This window comes from Tenrec ecaudatus, chromosome 14, assembly GCF_050624435.1.
Source record: "Tenrec ecaudatus isolate mTenEca1 chromosome 14, mTenEca1.hap1, whole genome shotgun sequence".
Classification (NCBI taxonomy): domain Eukaryota; kingdom Metazoa; phylum Chordata; class Mammalia; order Afrosoricida; family Tenrecidae; genus Tenrec; species Tenrec ecaudatus.
The window spans coordinates 76,072,467-76,095,642 of record NC_134543.1 but is presented as its reverse complement, the minus strand read 5'-3'; the positions used below and the strand labels follow the sequence as shown (position 1 = coordinate 76,095,642).

At 39.4% G+C, this 23,176-nt stretch overlaps 1 protein-coding gene across 3 annotated transcripts in view; it reads right to left on the bottom strand.

Annotated features, from left to right (window-relative positions):
• PRKD1 (protein kinase D1) overlaps positions 1-23,176 on the bottom strand; it is a 349,031-nt gene that overhangs the window by 175,266 nt on the left and 150,589 nt on the right. For all 3 annotated transcript variants that reach the window (XM_075530541.1, XM_075530539.1, XM_075530540.1), the window contains exon 2: positions 2,680-2,818. In XM_075530541.1, the coding sequence (XP_075386656.1) occupies positions 2,680-2,818 (139 nt within the window). The remainder of the gene's footprint in view (positions 1-2,679; positions 2,819-23,176) is intronic.

Below are 23,176 nucleotides of genomic sequence, written 5' to 3'. Positions count from 1 at the left end.
AAAAACATTCTGAACAACTTCATCATTCCTTCACTGAGCATTGTTGTAAGGAGCCTCTCCACTGTTCTTGTTGGGCACTTGGTATGTCCTAAGCTAAACAGAACCATTCTCTCTGTATCAATGACAGTCTTAACACTAGCTTCTGAATCATAAAACAAGAACTGTTATGTCTGAGCAGAGGGAACTTGAGCATCTCTCAGGAACCAAGGGCACTAAGCCAAGCGTCCGTGTCCCACGGCGACTCTCACCTGACCTGCCTACCTGCTCTGACATCTGAGCTCTGGTTGTTTCTCTGTTCTCGCTTGCTCATAGCGACTGGATTTTTCACTCGATGGCTTCGATGATCTACTTTATTGGTTTGGTTCCCAGACGTTCAGTGCCATTGTACCCTGCACATCTGCTTTACCTTCACTGCTACTGAGTTTTCTATTCTTCTTTCGCTGCCACCCAAGGGAGTCCAGGTAGAGGAAGACAATGAGCTTGACAGAGTAATTGGAAGACTATTGGTTATACAAGCAGCTAATTTCAATTAAAATCTTCTGCTATCTTTAAAAAAGTAAAATAAAAAAACTTAAAAGTTCATATAAAAAGAGCCCCAAAATCTCCTTTTAGGGCCAACTTTGACATATGTATTTAACATCCCCGTAGAAGCATATGTTTATTCAAAACCAGGAGGAGCCCTGGACAATTAGGCATCAAACTGCAAGGTGTTCAAAACCACTCGTAGCTCCTGTGGAGAAATATGGGAATTTCACAAGGGCAGGTCTTGTCCTCTAGCAGTCACTGTCATTCAGCATCGACTCTATGGCAGTGAGTTTTTTGTTTCATTTTATTCAAAAGCACAATGAGTTAACACGCCTTATACACAGGATGGCTATTACCAAACCAAAAAGAAAAACACACTAAAAAACTGTACTTAACAATTATCGGTGAGAACGTGGGAAAACAAAGCCATTGTACATAATGGTTCAGAAGGTAAAATAGTATACCTGCTGTGGGGAAAAAAAGTTTGTCAGCCTCTCAAAAAATTAAATGCAGAATTGCCATATGACCAAACAATTGCATTGCTAGGTATATACCTCAAAGAACTGAAATCAGAAATGCGAACGGGTATCTTACCCCAACGTACACTTCTACATGATTGGCGTGTCCACCAACTGATGACTGTACCCAGGACATGGTACATGCGTTACTCATGACCCTAAAAAGCAATGATGTTCTCATATATGCTACAACACACATGGACCTGGGAAACTGCATGCTAAATGAAATGAACCAGATGCAGAGGGATAAACGCTACCATATATACTTGAGTCTAAGCCGACCTGAATAGCAGCCAAGGCATACCTAATTTCACCACAAACACTGCATGAAAATGTGCTGAAAAGCTTGGATTATACATGAGTATATATGGTATATGTTTCATATATCTATGTAAAATTCATAGATATGGAAAGTTAGAGTTGAGTCAATTCTGATGTATAGCAACCAGATAGGCCAGAGTAGAACTGGCCCCGTGGGTTTCTGAGACTGTAACCCTTTATGGGAGCAGACAGCCTCATCTTTCTCCTGCAGAACAGGGTAGAATGGGGACTTACTAGGAACAGAGGTACAAGGTTTCTTGTTGGGATGACGAAAATATTTTGAAGGAGATATTGGTGATGTTTATAAAGCAACTATGAAAAAGGTCGCTGGTGCAATAGGAATTATTGCAATGATATATTTAAATGATATATACATATGCACAGTAAAATTTATATACATGCATATAGATACGTACATATGTGCTTGTATTTCTACACATGAAGTAAGGCCAAAGGTAGCGCTACTAGGTATGAAGTAGGTATTCGACTTCATACACATAGGCTTATTGGACACAAAACATGGTTGAAGACTGTTGCTGGGTCTGTTCAGTGATGGCCGCAGACAACTTCTCACTTGCCTGCACCACATTCGGGTGCTCTTTGAAAACGGTCCGGATGCTACTGTGACATCCTAGGGATCTGCTGCATGAGTAAATTCCACGCAGAGAAGTCAGCTCAGAAGGCTGTGGTGAGGATCTCAAGGGCTGTCTCAGGAGAATTTGGTTGGGAAATCTTATGCCATTCACCCTATAGCACTGCTCCCGTCCCTTTTGACTTCTTTTTGTTCCCGCAATCAAAGAACATTGAAAAGGAGCAACCTTATGATGCCCAACTTCCTCTTTGATATGCAAATCAAAGAGTGCACAATACTTTGGGGAAAAAGTTGGTGAGATGGAAATACCACCTTCAAAACTGTGTACACCTAAACTCAGACCCAGTGCCATGGAGGCTACTGTGCCTTCCAGGAACCTAATAGCACTGTCCCTCTGGGTTTCCAAGGCTGGACATTTTTCCAGAGGCAGAAAATCTCATCTTTCTCCAATGAAATGGCTGGTGGTTTCCAACTGTCGACCTGGGGGTAGCAACCCAACACATAGATCGCCATGTCAACAGCTCCCTGTATACAGACCTTGATGGAGTCGATGTCAAGAAACAATAGCTTCACATTTTGAGATTTTCATAAGGATTTATGTGATTTTATAGCAACGCATTTTTACATACCTTCATTTGCGAGCATGCACACAACCCACATGCAAGAACTCTTCCAATATAAATCATGAATCTACACCCACAGAGAAAAACAAAAGTACACTACCTGACAAGACAACTTCAATAAGGTCGCCTTCCTGGATCTCACCAGCTGTTTTCACCAGCTGAAGGATGTTTTCAGAGGTAGGATCATGGCGAAAAAGCAGGATCTTATCATACAATCCATAGAAACCACATTCGGGGAACTGCAAGGCAAACACCAAATGTCAAAATTTTCATGCATTTAAAACAAAAATCAAATAAATAAATATCAGGAAAAAATACACGCTATTTTTAAAGTTCAAAGAATCAAGAATATGAAAAACAAACAAGAATGACATAGTCACGATGGAAAATTCTCATGATAGTGGGACAAGAGGAAAGTAACCTGAAATAGAGGGAAAACTAGGAGGCAAAGGACATTTATAGAGTCGAAATACATGCACGTACATATGTAAATATGTTTATATATGATGATGGGGAAATAGATCTATGTACATATATTTATAGGTTAGTATTAAGGTAGAAGATGAACATTGGGCCTCTACTCAAGTCCTCCCTCAACTCAAGAACACTTTATTTTATTAACCTGGTATTCCATGATGCTCACCTTCCTGACATGATCACTGTGGACAAAGCAGGTACATAAGCAAATATGGGGAAGAAAGCTCATGGTGCCCAGGTATCAAAAGATATAGTGTCTGGGGTTTTAAAGGCTTAGAGATATATAAGTGGCCATCTAGCTTGGAAGCAATAAAGCCCACATGGAAGAAGAACACCAGCCTGTGTGATCACAAGGTGCCAATAGAATCAGGTATCAGGCATCCAAGACCAAACCAGAACAAAAAAATCATATCATTGTGAATAGGGGGAGTGTGGAGTAAAGACCCAAAGCTCATCTGTAGACAATTGGACATCCCCTTACAGAAGGGTCGCACAGAGGAAACAAGCCAGTCAGGGTACAGTGCAGCAACGATGAAACATACAACTTTCCTCTAGTTCTTCAATGCTTTCCCCCTCACCAACCCCACTCCCCCAACTACCATGACCCCAATTCTACTTTACAAATCTGACTAGACCAGAGCACATACACATGTACAGATAAGAGCTGGAAACATAGGGAATCCAGGACAGATAAATCCCTGAGGTCCAATATTGGGAGTAGCTATACCAGGAGGGGAAGGGGAAAGGGAAGGAGTCGGGTGGGGGGAGATAGGGAGAACTGATCACAGTGATCTACCTATAACCCTCTCCCAGGGAGATGGACAACAGAAAAGTGGGTAGAGGGAGACAGCAGTCAGTGTAAGACATGGAAAAAATAATTTATAAATAATCAAGGGTTCATGAGCGAGGGAGGGTTGGGGAAGTAGGGAGGACACAATGAGAAGCTGATACCAAGGGCATAAGTAGAAAGAATATGTTTTGAAAATGATGATGGCAACAAATGTACAAATATGCTTGACACAATGGATGGATGAGTGGATGGATGGATGGATGGATGGATGGATGGATGGATGGATGGATGGATGGATGGATGGATGGATATAAGAGTTGTATGAGCCCCCAATAAAATGATATTAATGGAAAACTCTGCACATCGGGAGAGAAGAAATCACATATACCTAAGGGAACTGATGACTAAGTGCTCTTCTAATTAGAGAGCAAGAAGACATGAGAATATGAGGTAGATCAAGGTGGTAATAAATGGTTAAAAACGGAATAGGTGGAGAAACGAATGCATTTTTACAAGATCTATAGCAATTTTAACCTATAGCATAAAATATGAGAATGATCTTATTACAGTTCTTTTGTACAGACTATTGCAATATACTGGTGAAATAAAACACTCTTTTGGCATATTTAAAAGTAAAGATGACTCAGTAGGTCTAAAAGTGTCCTGTGTGGGGGGAAAAGTAGTCTGTGTTATCTGACTTGGGGGGTACCGGAAGAAGAAACCCAGCTCCCCTCCTGTTGCTGCTCTTACAGGTTCCATCTGATGTGCTTGTCATCTATGTTAAATCGATAAGCAAGACAGCCAAAAGTCATCTTGTTGTAAGTCTACCTCGCTTATGATTTCCTTACAATGCCAAATTCGAGACTTTATTTCTCTCTCAAGAATTATTTCTCATTAACAGACACAAAATGAAAGCCAAGTGAATGCCAGGCATTTTATAATGGGCAAATCCAGAAAAATAACAATAGTAAGATCACTGTGTTTATTTAATACTATTTCTAACGCTAACATAACTATTTTCTCTTCCTTCTAATGCAAAATAGGGTCCAAAATTCAATCCATCTTGCTAATGAATTCTTTTAATGGACTATTAAGAGTTGAATTATATTTAATCTAATAGTATGAACATCTTTGAGGCTCTTAAAGCACATTTGAAATTGAGTATGAAACCAACTACCCACGTATGTCTGAGTGGTGTGGGAGGAAGATCTGCACTAGCAATGAGAATTATCGTCCAACAATCAAACCACCTCGGTTATTTGGCAGTTCACAAGGCTCCGACTTAAAATTTTTTTTTAAAAAGGTTTTTTTTTAAGTGGGGAAGGAGTTTCCTTTTCTTGTACTTGACTTTTAGCATCTAATTATTGAGAACTATGTATTTTACTAATTGATCATTGCAATAAAGCAGGAAAAAATCACAACGCAAGTATGAAAAAATTTCTCTTTTTTTGTTTTGGAATCGGCGTTGGAGCTGATAGCTATGTCAATAAACACAAGTTTCAAGCCATTATTATAGGAGAAATGCTCAGAATCTGATAATATTTAAAGACAAATACAACATACTGTGAATACCTATTTACTTATATTTTTCATAAAATTAGAAGCACATCCGTGTGGAGCATTCTGCATGAATTAAAATAAATGTATTTGGAGCATTCTCTTGCTCTTAGAGTCTGTTGACCACCAGGCTGGAGCTCTTCACGTGGTAAAGCTTCCTTCCTGAAACACCCTCGGCAGCTGACATGAGGCCACTGCTTCCACTGTGTTAAGTACAAGGAAAAAACGGTCTTTATTTTTGAAGCTTCTCCCTCATTCAAGATTCGAGAAGAAAAGAAAGGAAAAACTAAGATGCGATTTTTCTTCCACGATGAAACAACAGATGGTTTGTTTTCCATTTTTAAAATAGATTTATTTAAGTAGAACTTACATGTAAGAAACGTTCCATTTTACACATGTAAGTCATGAATTTTGACAAGTATCATCACCTGTCCAACCCATGCTGTGGTATTTTCCATTGCCTCACATGCATGTGAAAGTTGGGCACTGAATAAAGAAGACCTCAGGAGAATCAATGAGTAGGAATGATTGCACTGGTGAAGGATATTTCTATTCACTTTTGAAAGATATTTTGTTGTATGCAGAATTCCATTTTATTAATATTTTCAGCACTGTAAAAACTCATTCCATGTCTGCTACCTAATTGCTCCTGAAGTTAAATCCAGAATATTTTTTTCTCCTGCATACTATTAATCAGAATTGACTCAATGACAACAACATTTCATTTCTCTTTCCTGATTATTTCCACTTTTATCTTCATGGCTCACTTTAAAAGATCTGAGCATAATGTACCTTTTGTAATTTTCTCTGTGTATATCTTGATTGAAGTTCAATGTGATCAAGTTCTATTTGATCCACAGATTAAAATACTTCATTATATCAAGTATTTTCTGCCTTCTTTACTGAGACTACACTTACTTATGCATCAAATTGCCTAACGTGGTCCCAGATTTACTAGAGCTTTTTCACTGTCTATAGTTTGGTTTGGATACATTCGATTACTATATCTTTCATTGATCTCTTTCTGCTCTAGTCTCTCGGTGCCACTTAAATTCACCCTGTATTTTTTTTTCATTTGAATATTATATTCTGTAGCTCTTATGCTATTTGCTTCATTTATATATTTTCAATTTCTTTCCTCGTTATGTTCATGTTTTCAGAGTAAATTGTAAAAGTTGTTTCCTGTTAAGTTAATCACATTTGACATTTCTAGTCTGTTTCCACTAGCTAATTTTAATGATGGCTAACAGTCACATTTTTCTGCTTCTTCAAACGCATAATACATTTTATTGGATACCAAATATGGAATAATGCAAATACTGTGATTTTGTGGCCTTCTTTAAAGAATGTTAACATTTGTATTGGCAGAATGGTGTTCCCTGAAGATAAGTTTTTTTTATACTATCCAACTTATATTTAGGTTGTAAGAAGTTTGAGAAATTTATTCATCAACTAGACTCCTTAAACTACCAATACACATCTTTATGATTAAAGCATTATTTGTAAAGATGATTATAAAAATATAAATATGATCGAGGAAGAAATGATCCTGTATGGAGTGGATATGCCAGTAAGTAAGATAGGTGGGATAGGTGGTTGGTCACTCTACCTTCCCGCTAAACCACTTCTTCAACTCGGACAGAGACTACAGAGACAAGTAAAATTCAACTCCCTAACTTATCTTTCTTTCTTTTCTCCTTCTTCATCTTTTAAATTGTGTTTCAGGAGAACGCTTACAGAACACATTAGTTTTTCCTTTTTTTAAAAAAGTATGTTTTGTTGTGTTCTGCTTGTGACCTTGGGTGTATTTCACTTAACACAACAGCACTTTCTCTCAGGGTTTCCTGATTCCATCTGTCCTTTTCTGTCTCTTCCTGCTAGATGAGCATTGCTTGGGGAAACATGCTGCTCATTTGGTCCCGGATGGCTGATCATTCTGATGAGGATTCTTCTTACAGGGGTTACTGTTCACTTTTCAGGGCTATCTCTTGGTTGGCTGAAAGTGATTCCTGACAGGGGGTTCAGTTCCAGATTTAAGGGGTGTATGCGAGTCTTTCACCGTCTCTATCAGACAGTGAGCTGATTGACTGATTTTATTTTAGAGTTCGGCATACATTTTCTTCCCACTCATCTGGGATCTTGCATTGTGATTATGTTGGGGTATCTGGCTGTGGCAGCTGGGCACGTTCGTTTTCTGGTCTCAGGGCAGTCGAGGCTGTGGTTCATGTGGTCCATTGGATCTTCGGAAGAATTGTTTTCTTGCATCAAATTTGCTCCACTCTCCTTTTCTCCATGTGGGAAAAGGCAGATTGTTATGTCTCTAGATGGGTGCTTACAAGTTCAAAGACCCCAGTAGTAGGTAGAACATGGTCTTTGTGGACTATTAAACTAGATGTCTTCCAAAGACCATGGCATTAAACTCCTCAAGTCTGCCTGATTATTTCTTCAAGATGTTTGGGTAATGTCAAGGTCCTAATTCTAATAAAATGACTTGGCAACCCAACGAACCCCTTAACTCTTCTTCCATGGATTGAAGGAAATGCTGCAGTCTGGATGGTCCCCAAGATGGTGCCCAATGACTCTTGTTTGAAAAACTCAGATATTGAAACTATAGAATTCAATTATCACAATAGCAAAACACCCTTACAAAACAAAGTACCATCTTTAAAACTGACAAAAGTAAATTTTAATATTAGTAAAAGAATAAATATTTTAATTATCATATAACCCCAGTTACACTGCGTTAAATATTAACTGTTGTTAAAATATTCTTCTTGAGTGGAATAAAAATGTTCTTCAAAATATAGGGCAATCATTAGTTCACCTTGTACCATAGTCTTTTCAAAATCATGATGGGAAGCAGAGAAAATGCAAGAAACTCTTACTTGGGTTGCAGGGAGGGAGAAAACCGTATCTGTGGAAGAATGGTGGGGTTAAGAGCCCCCCCATGCTCTCAAAAGTTAGCGAAACTGTAAATGAGTCCTCTAACATTTTTATCATGCGTTTATAGTGTAAAGGTCACATGAAAAACTGAAGAGTAGGTTTAAGGGGCAAAGATTTTGCTCTCACAATATAATTCCGCTTTAGCCCAGCCTCCCTCCCTTCTCTTTATTTCTTCAACAACATGTCTGTCATCTTTCTCTATGGTCCTGTGTCATTGACATGGGAATATTACCTAAGGAGTTAGGCCTCTTCATACAACTGTGGGTATAATGTAACCGGCGCGGTAGTGTTTAATTACAGGTATGACAGCTTCACATCCCAGTTTATAACACATTTCTTTCCAAGGGTGCCTCAGACAACCTTTACACAAGAAAATTGTAAGAATAATTCCAATGTGTGCTACATATTAAAGCCATTATTTTAAAAGACTATATTTACCCTGGGAAGCCTGGTGACACAGTGATTACATGCTTGGCTACTAACGACAAGGTCAGCAGTTCAAACCCACCAGCTGCTCCACGTGAGGAAGATGGAGTCGCCTGCTTTTGTACAAAATTACGGCCTTGGAAAGCTATGCAGTAGTTCTCTCAACCAATAAACTCAATGTCAGTGGGTCATATGTTAATCCTCACTGAGGTTATTATCTGTCCAACAATAAATGATGAAAATGTGGATATCCCCCACTGTCACATTCCTTCTTACTGTTTAACAGACTTTTTTTTTTTCCTCTTCATCAGTGAGTCATTTAGAAACAGGTTGGAGAGCACTGGATAGCAGGGCACAGAGTGAACGTGGAGCCCAATCCTCTGGGAACAGTTGTCATGGTAGCAGAAGCTAAGGTTCAATTTTTTTTTCCTTCAAACTGTACTGTTTTGTATTGGATAGAACAATCATATGAATATTTACCTCTCGCAATTAAGAGATAAAATGTTTTCTTTTACTTAGCATAACAGTCTGCTTGAATAGAAATTATATACAAGAAAACTTTCAGAAATTATATTTCCAAACGATGCCTGGAAGGGAAAAGTGGAAGGGAACAATGAGTGACAACCGAGAAGAGAACATATTGGGGGGAAACGTTCATGGAACAACATTCCCTAATTTGGTCATAGTCATCTGTTTTCATGTGAAGGTGTGTGAGCTTTGAAATCTGAAAACCCTCATTAAACCAAACAGATTTTTGGAAAGGCTCAGGGGCTTGTAAACTGAGCTGGACATTATAACACGATCCGTTCGGTGTTTCTCAGAGGCTTTGTGGTTGTGAGCACAAACATCCGAGATAAGTGATGGCAAGCTCTCTCCAAAGGATGGCAAGCTCTCTCCAAGTTTGAGTCTCACAAAACGGGCCACTTTGAAAACATGGCCAGCAATTCCGGCACTGGTCCCAAGCTCTTTAGTTCTACCCTCTGCGGGAAACCTCGGTGCTGCTGAGTGGATGTACCACAGAGCACAATTTACTGTTACATTTCACTATAAATTCATGGCTGGCCAGACAATGTACTCCAGAGTAGAATTAATACCCGCTTTAATGAGTAGCTGAAATGTGACCTGGCCAATCGGAATTCTAAGGAACAAAGGGTGCTTTTCCATAGTTGAGGCCAATCACAGAAGGGCCTCGAGCAGTACCAGAAACAAATAAATCCATGACTCACTCAAGTGGGAGAAAAAGAAGAAAAGGTGGGGCAGGGGGGCTGGCCTGAATAGCAAAGGAAAATACTGCCAGTTTGCTTTTGCTAAAAGATGAGGAGCCCAGGGAATTAAATTAAATTATTCTGATCAATAACGGAAGACTTTAGACAGTTGAATATTGTACTCTCACATTCCAGACAATGTCAAAGTCATTTTCCATAACTTCCCGTCAACAAACATTACTCTTATTGGCCAGTTCCAACGAACTAAGAAATTGAAACGGCACCATGACTTGGCCACAAGACTACATGAATGTTATCTAGGGACCACGAGGACATAGTGAGACCACTGATTCTCTAGGGGTCCTTGAAAAATTGGATGGAAATGTCGCTCAACTTCTTTTGTGGCAATAAGTTACAGTTGAATCGCTCTAGCATCCAGTTATAAAGATCAAGAGCATCTTAAAAGTGAATCTTTGAGCTCAACTGGATCCTTTCTGGGATGTTACATGAGGGCAACTTCAAATGTGTATTATTTGCTTTAGATTTTCCCTAGGACTGTTCCCTGAAAAAACACCCTTTAACCACACACAATTTTTAAAAAATCCTCTAAATGCAGGTAATAAAAACCATACAAATACTTGGTAAATTACCATTGTATGAGATTATCAACTGTATAGTACTACAGATCAAATAAAAATTTTACAAGATGGTCCAAGCCCATCAAAAGCATGACCCTTACGTAAGAACAAACGTTACAAAGTATAAACAAAGAGAAAATTAAAACGTAAGTATTCCTATTATTTGGAAGTCTGTTCCTAAAAGTATTCGAAATGGGCAGGGGATATTGTATTTGGTGATTTCATATCATCAAAGGAGGCACATGGAAAGAGTTCCACACCATGAACATACAGCTATGTGGCTAGTTTCTGAATGTAACCCTAGGAAACAGAAACAAGAGAAAACTAACTCATACTTTGGGATCTTCTCCCCCCACCCCCACCTGATGCGCCCTTCTACCTCTAAAGCAGAGGTTCTCAACCTTCCTCGTGCCGCGACCCTTTTCATACAGCCTGTCCTGTTGTGGTGACCCCCAACTATAAAATTATTTTCATTGCTACTTCGTAGCTGTAATTTTGCTACTGTTAGGAATCGTAATGTAAACATCTGATATTCAGGATGTATCAGGCAACTCCTGTGAAAGAGTCATTAGAACCCCCCAAGGGGTCACGACCCACAGGTTGAGAACCCCTGCTCTAAACCAATCACAAAATGAAATGTATTCCACCATACAAAAGCAGCTACTCTCAAAGACACTGTCACGGAGGAGAAAATTCCGACTCACAGGGACCCTAAAGGGCAGGGCAGAGCTGCCCTTGAGAGAGTCTACGTCTGGAACTCTTTATGGAAGTAGAAAGAGTCAAGGCTTTGCCATTCCAAGTTCATTGCTACCTTTCCTTTAATAATCTTACCTTTGAATACAAGTCTTAAACAATTACTCATCTCTTAGTCGAAAAGAATTCATGATGATAAACTATGTTCATTAACTATGTTCATCAACAAATGAAAACACACTGGCATAGAGTCGACTCTAGCGCTAGAGAGCAGAAGAGCACTGCCCCGTGGCTCTCCAAGGCTGGGTCTCTGTATGGAACTAGAGGACCTCTTCTTCCCCCGGCACCTAGCTGGCACTTTCACGCTGCTGCTGGTCTTTTGGTGAGCAGCCCCGTGCGTGTACCCGTTACACCACTGGCTGCTAACCTTAAGGTAGGCAGTACAAACCCTCCAGCTGCTCCGTTGGAGGAGAAGGAGACTGTCTATTTCATTAAAGAGGCTTGGAACCCCACAAGGGCATTTCTACCCCATCCTACAGGGTCACTAGGAGTCAGGATTAATTTGATGGTAGTGCATTTATTTTTCATTAATTACCTTTTAAAAACGCCTTGAACACATCACATTTCCAAAATGCCAAACTAAAACCAAACACAACTTCTACAGGCCATAGTAGAAGTGTCCCCTGGGAGTTCAGAGATCGTGATCTTTCCTGAGAAATACAGATGGATCTTTTACCACATATACAGCTGGTGGGTTTGAACGGCCAAACTGCAAGCAATCCGATGCTTAATCCACTGAGCCATCAGGGCTCCTAACGGTCAAATAATAATCATGATGTTTGTAATAAGAAAATTCCGTGTACATTTCCCCTAAACTATAAAATTCTACAGGGAAACTGTGTCCTAAAGGGTCAGTCATACTATTTAGCTTTGCTGTACTCGAGGACAGAGGAATGGTGTCCAGAAGCATATAAATTTCATAATCACAACCCTTTCCATGCTTCTTATTGGTCTTTTCTTTCACCCCAGCACCTGCCGTGCTGGACTTCATGCTCCATAAGCCCAAGGCTTCCTCACCCTAGTATCATGCACTTCAGAAAGTGTCAAGGCCCACATTTAGAAACATGAAAGATAATTACTGTCAGCCCTTCCTTTCTCCACACAACTGACAAAAACAAAACAAAACAAAGCATCCTATCCTAGTCAACTCCAACTGTGGTCTATTTTATTAGGTCACCTAAAGGCAGATAGAGGACCTTCTCTATGAAATGTCTTATGCTTAGATTTTTCAATCCCTCTCTTTCTAATTCAATTCAAAATCCTTTTGATTATGAAATCATTGTCATTCAGATTTTAAATTAAGTTATGTTTATGTGAGCGCTATAAACAGAACATAAAAGGAAAAGGATGTCTGTGAAAGGAAGGAATATATTTCATCAAAGAGGTCTGGTTGGCATCTTTAGGAAGTAGTTTTCATGGAATCTGAAGTATAGAAACTTGAATATAATCAAAATACGCACATGCTCCGGGAATAGGTCTAGACTATACATTATTCATCCTTAGGAGCCCCGGTGGCACAGCGGTTACGTAATGAGCTGCAGTTTGAAATATCAACCAGAATCACAGAAGAAAGACAAGGTTTCCTACTCCCATGAAGAGTTTTCGTCTCAGAAAAGCACAGCGCCAGTTCTACTTTGGCCTGGAGGGTTGCTGCGAGTCAGAATGGACTTTCCGGCAGTGAGTTTGGTTTGGGGAGGTAAAAATGATCTGATGTCTTGTATCAGAGATTGTGTAAAGAAGCCCGATTAACAAATTGTATACTTTATGTTTTCAGGTCATGATTCAAGGTGATACTATAATGATGGCAGAAACTTTTCTTATGTTTTCATCTGAACACTACATCAGCTATTAAGAAGACAAAAGCATTACGAAATGATTCATTACCATTGGCTATAAAACAGCAACGTCTCTGTATAGCCTTCATGGTGGCACTTTAAACAGTATTCTGTTGTGCATAAATTCTAAGTTTTAAAATTAATGTTCCTATCAAGCAATTGTAGATGGCAATAATTAATGAGTGCCTCGAGGTGGCTGTGTAAAGCACATTATCCTGCATTAGACCCTGACCGATTACTAGTCAGCAATAGCTTTTAGAAATCTTGGTAGGCACTCTCAAATTATTCACACAACAATAATTAGGTATAGAGTTTCACAGGTTTGAAATAAATTTTTTAAAAACACTTTACTTTTTGCTTTATTCTGAATAATGCAATCATTATACAGCACTGTAGGTTTTTGCATTTTATAATGAGGCTATAATTTTGTTTATTTGAAGGAATTAATGATAATGGATCTACGTAATACGTAAAATTAAAATATACATAAAATAATTTCAAAAGACTTTAACAATATTCATTTGGGACAAGGAAACTTTTAGAGATTATTTTTAGTATTGTTGACTCTCATATCATCACTGTTCACACTTGTGGTAGTCTACAATGGATCCAATACTTGAACAAGAATTTGCTTTGTAACTCCGGCAACTCATACGAATCCCAGAGCACTCTTTAACTTCAGAGTCCCCTGGACTTAGTCCGCAGGCTGAAACTAATGGCTAGAATAACATTTCCCAAAGCAATAAATTTGTGCCATGATGACAATAAGACTTGAAACGCCTTTTCAATATATGCCATAATCAATCACTTTCTTGAAGAATCACCATACCCATAATTACATTAATATGTATAAAGAAACTTGTTTACCACACATATTTAACATGTATTTATGCATAAGTAATTCTTTATGGGAGTGGAAAGCCCTGCCTTTCACCTGTGGAGCTGCGGGTGGTTTTGAACTGCTGATTCTGCAGGTAGCAGCCCAAGTCACCAGCGTAACGCACTTGTCCTACAGGGTTGCTATGAGTAAGCATAGACTCAATGACAGAGTTTGTTTGAGGTCTCTGTTGTTGGTGCTGGCTGTTACATATAAATATAATACACACATATATGTACGCATTCCTATGTACATACACCCATTATCTTATCAGCTCGTCATATTGTGGTGCCCTGCTTGTTGCTGTGATGCTGGCAGCTGTAACAGCAAAACTAAATGCTGGAAGGCACTTGGAGGGCAAACTAGGAGGAAGGAGTAGGCAGACCACTTATCAGAAATTAGCATTCGGAACCCTAAATAACAGTGGAACATTGTGAGATACAGGTCCAGAGAATGATTCCACAGATCACAAGAGCTGCCTCCTCAAAGGAGAGTTTTCCTCAATGATGTGACTGGAGCAGTACTGTGGGAACTCCACACTCAAAAGGAGAAGAAACAGCTGAAATCAGCCATTAGTAATCAGAGTGTGGAACACACAAAGTATGGATCTAGAAAAATTGGAAGTCATCAAAAATAAAATGGAGTTGGAGGGAGGTGGGGGAGGGAGAGGGGAAAATGACGAGCTGATACCAAGGGCTCAAGTAGAAAGATATTATTTTGAGAACGATGATGGCAACAAATGTACAAATGTGCTTGACACAATGGATGGATGGATGTGATAACAGTTGTATGAGCCCCGATAAAATGATTTTTTAAAAAATCAATATCCTAGGCACTAGGGAGCTTCAAGGCAGTAGGATTGCCCTTTGAAACAAACAATCATATAGTTTATAATGCTGAGAATGAAAAATTCAAGAGGACTGGCAGCCCATTCACCACCGAAACAAACATTTCATCACCAAAACACTCATCATAGAAATGAACATCTATCTGATGTGCAATGCTGTCTGTGATAGGATAGTAACTATAGGTCTACACGGAAGAGCTGTAAATGAAACTTCTATTCAAAGTTACTTAACAACGCCTAAAGCCAACAAGAAAGAAGCTGAAGAATGTACCACCTTGTTCAGTCTGAAATTGATCCAACATGCAATACAAGATGAATGGGTAATTACTGGTCTCTGGAATGGAAAAGTTGGAGACCAACGTGAAACTACGGCATTCGTTATTGAAGCTGGAGATGATATGGGAGAATTTTGCAAGACCAATGATTGTTCACTGAAAGTATATTTCTTCAACAATATCATCAAGTATGCCCTTGTTCTAGTCTAATGACTGCCTCTTGGTCTGTGTCCAGGTACCACAAAGGCACACCTTAAGTGTTCTGGAATTCCCATTATTAACGATGTTATCTATAGTTTATTAGGATCCATAAAGTTGAATGTCTTTGCACAGACAAAACTTAAATATGTTTCTTGTATTCTTTAACTTCAGCTGAGATTCATTTAATGTCAGCCATGATATTCCTCTTTCCATGTCTCTTCTGAATCTGGTTTGAATTTTTGACAGCTCCTTGCCAATATACTGCTACAACTTTTCAAAATTTATTTTTGGCAAAAAATGAGATAATAATGATAATTTTGATTATTTTCTGTATACTATTGACTCACCTTTCTTTGCAATGAGCACAAATATTGATCCCTTCCAATTGGTTGACCTTCTAACTTTCTTGAGTAAGCTAGCGAGTGCATCCAACACTGCAGAAGTGTGTTGAAACATTTCATTTAGTATTGTGTCAATCTCTGGACCCTTATTTTGGCTAACTCCTTAAGTACTCCTCAGACTTCATCCTTCAGTAGTATCAGTTATTGATCACATATTACCTCTTGAAGTGGTTTCATATCAACAAATTATTTTTGGTACGATGATTCTATGTATTCCTTCCATTGTCCTTTGATGCTTCCACATCATTCAATATTTTGCCTTCCAATAAACCAAATCCACTTTTATTGAGCCAATTCCAACCAGAACCTAGAGAACAGAGTAGAACTTCCACTTTGGATTTCGGAGATTTTATATCTCTGTAGGATCAAATAGCTTGTCTTTCTCCGTAGGGGTGGTCAACCACAAGAACTCTGACAATATTACAGTTTAAGGCTTAGCATTTGTTTTGGGTTCTTTCAGCTTGAAATATGCTGATCAGTCTTCCCTTTTGGTTTTCTTAACACAGATTGTTGTACAATTCATTGTAATGCTTATCTCTGTCTTCATGACCGGTTTAAAAATTGCAGTTCCACTCTTTTACCCTATCATTTTTCAATAATCTCTTTAGCTACTTTACATTCAACAGCAAGTTTTAGAGTGTCTTCTGATGTCCATTTTGGCCATTTCTTTCGTCCCTGACTTTTAAATGATTCTTTACTTTCTTCTTGCCTAATGTGCTTGTCGTCCAGTGGTTCTTCTAGCCTTCAGTGATTAGGGTTTAGTGTCACAAATCTAAATTCAGGTGGGATATGCTCAAAGTCATGTTTAGTTCTCATGAATAACAGGACTCTCAGTCCAAGTTAGACCTTGTCAAGGAAATGGCCCTTCTTCAGAGCCTGGGCCTTGATAGGGAGGAACACAGTAAACAGGTGGTGTGCGGCATGTGCGCGGCAAAGATGTGGGCCAAGCCCAAGCTGAGTAGGTCTTTGGCATCCTGTCCATGCCCACTGCCTGTGTACCTGGCACAGGAATCAACAAGACTTCCCTGTGGACATTATCAAATATTGCCCTTCGTGCCACATCCACTCCAACTACATCCTCCCCACAGACTCTGGATAAACAAGGGCCCCAGGAAGGAAGAATTCACCAGGAACTTCAAAGCTCAGACCAGTCCCATCGGAGGCCTGTTCTTCTGACAGGAGAATGGCTCTTGCCCCTTCAAGTCAGACTTCATCTAGCTGCACCAACTATGTAAGGCCTGGATTGCTGTCCTGTTAGACGGAGCGTGTGCAGCTGGCCTCTGGGAGTGAGGGGCTACACCAAGCAGTGTGCCGACAGCACCTCAAGCCAGAGGACAGTACGCTTTTCATAGACTGACCCTGCCCATAACCTTCCAGGGCTCAGAAACTTCCTGGATCCTAGCTAGGTCAACTTGTAGGATGCTGGTCAGTCTTTGGTTGGTGGTTAGGCCTTTCCCTTAGCGAACGTGGTGGGGATTAGGGAAAAGCAGAGGGTTCCCCTTCTCTCCCTCCCACTGCACTGGTTGTTAACTTTGCTCTTTTGTAGGATTGTGAAAGGCATGTAATAAAACAAAACTGATCAATTTTAAAAAGAAAACTAATCTTGTTAAGAAGCCTCTTTGCATTTCAAACCTACTATGAGGCTGCTCAGAAGACAGATCTATCTGCTCTGCATCTGAAAAGCCAGAATTGAAAATTCGATGAATCGGTTAGTTCTCCTTGGCACACTTGGTGGTGCCTACAGTCAAAGTTGACTACAAGGCTTTCTTATATTCCAATTTTGCCAATTTTGTGATTTATATAGATTTGTACTACTGGAGAGAACTTACTATCCTTCAATAGTATCCTACATTTGGTTAAGAAGAACTTTTTTTTTCATTTAACAACTCCCTTTTATTTAAGCATATTATGGCATTTTGGTTTAATTCTAGATCCTGTGCCAGAATAAAGCAAGGGCCATAGATTTGGATGTTGACATTGACTTAGTGGAATTCCATTGTTCTGATTGTGCTGCTAATGATCACTTGGTTCCATGGATAAAAATCTCATTTCCTGAAAGTCAAATCCCTAAGGGACCGGTGTATTTTCTCTTCATTGTACTGATAAGCTGGCAGGGAATCTGATTTAAAGAATCAAAAGGAAAACAACGTTTCTCATTTATTGTGATGTTCCCCAGATAGGAAAGAATGTCTTCCCTCCTTGTGAAATGCTACACTGCCCTTGAGAAGAAAGCCATAGTATCTGTGAGAGAGTCAGCAGGCGCCCAAGATAATCAAACTACCTGCCATCCCTCAAGAAGTAATAATTCACTTACTAGCCTTTCATTTCACTCCCAAGGAGCTAACTGTACTGAGACCTTGATAATCACATAGTAAAAGGTTACCTGCCAAGGCCCTCTTGAATGTCAGTGACGATTCAAGACCTTGAATCAGGTAGCTCACTCATCAAGAGATGTCTTATATTTTCTACAAAACTGATCACTGATCTGTTGCTAACTCTGTTAACTGGCAGATACAGAAAAATATTTACAAAAGATTGAATCTGAAGAAGGTTAAAGAATACAGAATATTTGCCCCTGAGAGAGGTTGAATTAAAGTCTAAAACACTGAGAGAGAGAAAAGCTATAAGTACCTGTGTTCTTAATTTGGGAACAGTACATGTGGGTACAAAAGTCAAAACTTAATTAAAAATGACTTGGCACAAAATAGTTTATTTCACTTTTCATATATATGAAAATATAAATCTACTATATAAAAGGAGGCTGCAAAAATAAATATTTAAAATTCACCACCTTTCAATTGCATTATCTACAAACTTTTGAAGCCCTTATATATCTATGCCAACGTGAAATCAAGGCATTGTTTTAAGAAGTAAAAGAATGGTAGCTGACATGCTAACCTTTATAACATGAAATCCCAGTACAAATACGGGTTTTCCCATTCAGTGGGTGCCCAAGAACACAGTACTGCACAATCTAGGTAAATAGTTACCACCCTCATAAGATAGCAAATGCTTTCTCTGTCTAAAGCTCAGAGCTGCCAAAAGGAAGTGCTAAAAAAATCTATCTTCTTGATAGTCTCCATCCTGTTCACTTTGTACTTCTGCCGCACAACTTTCTCTTTCTCTTTAAAAAAAAATCATTTTATTGGGGGTTCTTATGGTCCTTAATCACAATCCCTGCATACATCCATGGTGTCACACACATTTGTCCATATCCTGCATCCAATGTTCTTATAATCAGAAAGCCGTAAAGATGAAAAGAGTCAGCATGGAAAATGTTATAATAGTGATATTTTGAGATACGTTTTTTATGTCCTTTAAAGGAAGAAAGAACACAACGTTCTTGAGAGAAACCTGTTTTCCACTGAGCAATCTGGGCCATCTAAGCGGCCTGACGCCTCGATGTGGTCACCATTCTCTATAGCACTTCCCAGCAATTTGGACTTCCTCTGAGTTTGGCAACATGACTGTATCCAATCTCTCAGATCCAATCACAGCACCAATTCATACACATTACCACTGCTAGAGAAAGACGGCAGATTAGAAGTGAAATATATGAATTAAAAATCAGACTCTGAGACACACACAGATGTCTGATTAGATCAGTACTGGAAACCAACTGAGGTTGAACACAGAAAGCCAAAAAGATGAAGGCTAAAATCAATGTCACGTGGCAGTATAAATTCATAAAATATAAAATGCATTAGTTGAGGCTGGGACGTGTTAAGAATCAGAACATTGGGCCTCACCGAGTTTCAAACATAGCAGTCAATTTTTCAATTTCCCAACAAAGCATTCGAGCTATATTGTACTCCAAAGTCCCCCCATCTCTCTTCAATCATTACGGGAATGTTGCTCGTAACAATGTGTCAGTGCTCAGATGAGCGCTCACACTTGCCCTCAAGTCCCTGTCTTAGGTTCTTAATGACCTTTCTACTACCCAGTTCTTTGGGTAATTATCAGTGCACAGAGGCAATCTCAGTTGATTCAGTGATCATTCATTTCTTAAAATACTTCTTTTCGATTCTACAATTAAGGTATCCATTTGCTTTCCCTCTTACTTGACTAGCTGTAGCTTCTCAGTTAGTTACCTCTGGTGATAGATAGCTTTTAGTGTCAACTAGGCTGGGACAACATTTTCAGTTGTCTGGCAGTTAACCCCTAAACATTCATTGTAATTACAGTAAATCAACTGTAAAAATATTAGGGGGAATACAACCCCCTTAATCAGGTCACCATCCTGATACTGTGAAAGGAAATTTCCTTGGAGGTGAGGCCTGCTCCCATGTAAGCTGATGCTGTGGGAAAACTCACTCTGCTTTTTGTTGGGTCTGGATTCTGCATCTGGCCCATCAACCTTTGGTTCTTTAGACTTAATCCAATGACGTGCCATATTGCCTGCCGATCCTGGGAGGCATTAGTGACCTGTCATCCATAGGTCACCTTTGAATTCATCACCTCTGCAGCCATAAGACCCAACCTGTTACTGTGGATTAGTCTCTGTTTGCAGCTACTAGTGTGTGATCATCAGTCTCTAGAAGTACTTGAGTCTGGAGACGCCTCAGCCTAACATCTGCCCCTGGACTTGGAACCTGGCTGATCTTAGACTTGCCTGGTTCTACACTTATATGAGACATTTTCTGGATGTATATGGATATAAAATGTGCTTTACTTTTCTAAAGAACCCAGCCTAAATCACCTTTCTTGAATCTTCCTCTTCTTTTCACACTCTACATCATTTTTAGTGTTCAAGGCTCATTCTTCAGAAATTTTACTTTATCTGTTTATACCACTCTTACATCAAGGCTACAAATATAATATCTACTTAAATGACATAAATATCTATCCTATCATGAATTATGCCCTTGAAACACCAAGCCATGTATCTAGCTGATATTCAACATCATGTTTATTTATGAGGTATCTTAAACATTTATATTTTCACAACATAACTCTTATAAGAAGACTTTAAACTGTTCATAGAAAGTTTCATTTAAAGGCAGTGGAATTATTACATGTACCCTTTAAAGCTTCTTCCTCATTAATGCCAACCCCCAGATTCTCTTCCTTGGTGTCAGCCATCTCAGGAAATTACATCAACAACCAGTTGTTTAGGCCTCAAATCTTTCAGTTTTCTCTCATTCCATATTTAATCCATTATCCTTTTGACTGTACATTAATAGTAAAATACATTCTAAATCTAAAATGTATCATTACTTCCAATAATGTCCCTAATTCAGTGGGTACCTGTTACCAAAACTGCTTCCGCCCCCACTTTTCCTCCAATATTAGAATCAGCCTGACAAAACGGGTCGGAGACCCGAGTCTTCCAAAGGCTTCCCTTCACACTTACAATCACGCAAAGTCATAACCAGCCTCTTCCAAGTCTCTGACCCTGGATACCCCTACTTTTTCATATTCTACCAATTTTCCTCCATTTTAGCCTCATTACTATTTTTCAAATAGGTCATCATAGATACTTCTGTCTCAAAGATTTCTATCTGCTGTTCTCTTCTGCTCTCTCTCTGTTTTTAAAAATCATTTGGTTGGGGGCTTGTACAATTCTTATCACAATCTAATAAATCCATCCATTGTGTCAAGCAGATTTTGGACATCTGTTGCCATCATCATTCTCAAAACATTTGCTTTCTACTTGACCCCTTGGTATCAGCTCCTCATTTTTCCCCTCATGAACCCTTGATAACTTATGTTATTATTGTGTCATATCTTACACTGTCCAACATCTCCCTTTACCCACATTTCTGTTTTCCAACTCCCAGGGAGGAGGTTATATGTAGATCCTTGTAATTGGTTCCCCCTTTCCACGCCAACCTCCCTCTACCCTCCCGGTATCTCCACTCTCACCACTGGCCCTGAAGGGATCACCCACCCAGGATTCCCTGTGTTTCTAGTTCCTGTCTGTACCAGTGTATATCCTCCTGTCTAGCCAGATTTGTAGGGTAGAATTGGGATCGTGATAGTGGGGGAAGTGGGTGAGAGCAGGCGTAAGGAAGCATTTAGGAACTAGAGGAAAGTTGTATGAGTCACCGCTGCTCTTTTATTGACATAATTTTAATCCCATCGTTTTGCTGAAGTATCACTTCTCAGAAAGACTTTGAATAACAATCTTACATAAAATAACAGCTCCTCATATACACTTATTATATCCTAAAGATTTATTTTCCTTTATGACAAATCTCAGCCTTTTATCAGAAGTCATGTGCATAAAGAACCCATTGCCATCTGGTCAATTACAACTCTTAACTACCCTTTATAAGGTTTCTGAGACTGTAAATCTTGGAGAGATCCCTAAGGGAAATAGACAGCCTCATCTTCCTGCAAAGTAGTTAGTAGTGGGTTTGAACTGCTAAATATGCACTTAAGAGCCTACTCCCTACCATACTGTGTCACCAGGGTTCCTCACCCGAAATTAGGTGGCATGTCTAAATATTAAAAATCATTTAGTATCTGTCTGTCAATGGATATATTAAGTCTATTACATCAAGAATATTTCTCATCTTATTCACTGTTGTATTGGAAGAGCCTAGGGGAAAATTGCCTTGCATATAGTGCTCAGTAAAGACTGCTGGCTCCACGAATAAATGCGCCATTAAAAAGTAAGCTGTTTACCTTCATAAATTTTGTCCTCGAGAAATTAGTTACCACTAACTATTCTTTCAGTTATCTTGACTGGCAGGACTATAAAGTAATTGTTTCTCCAACAAAGCCACAGAGTCTCTCTCTGTTGAGACATTTTAAGGAAACCCCGTGTAGCTCGGCTGCAGCATGCTTATTTTGTTCCGCTGCACTGTCAGAAGAGATTGGCCTCTGCAGAAAGACAGCCGGCTTCTGCATAGGCGCAATGAAGAAGAGGGAGGCCCACCAGGAAATGGGTTGACACCGTGATCGCCAGAATGGGCTCAGGCCCAAGAACAAAGGTGGGGATGGCCCATCCTGTTTCCCTCTGCTGTGCTTAGGGCAGCATCTAACCACAACATCTAAGCATTTGACAAGATGATCTTGCTTTATAAACCAATTCGCAATTTTATAAAAATGAATCCTGCAATTAAAATATCCAGTGACCTGCATTTTCTGGGACTGTCTGTTCCCCTTTGACTCTTAAAATAAAAGCATGCGTTATTTTTAGAATCCAGGATTTCCTTTGCTTGAAGAGGTTACAGCCCAGACACATTTGAACACTGCAATGTTGACGGTGCTTTGGCGGACAGCCCATATTGGAGGAGCACGTTTCCCTGATAATGAACCTCCAAATATACGGGGCTCTACTTCTCTTTGTCAGAAACGCTTTAGGCATTTCACTTGTCATTGCATCAGAGTAACATGGCCTCCTTGGTGTTGCTAGATGCCATCG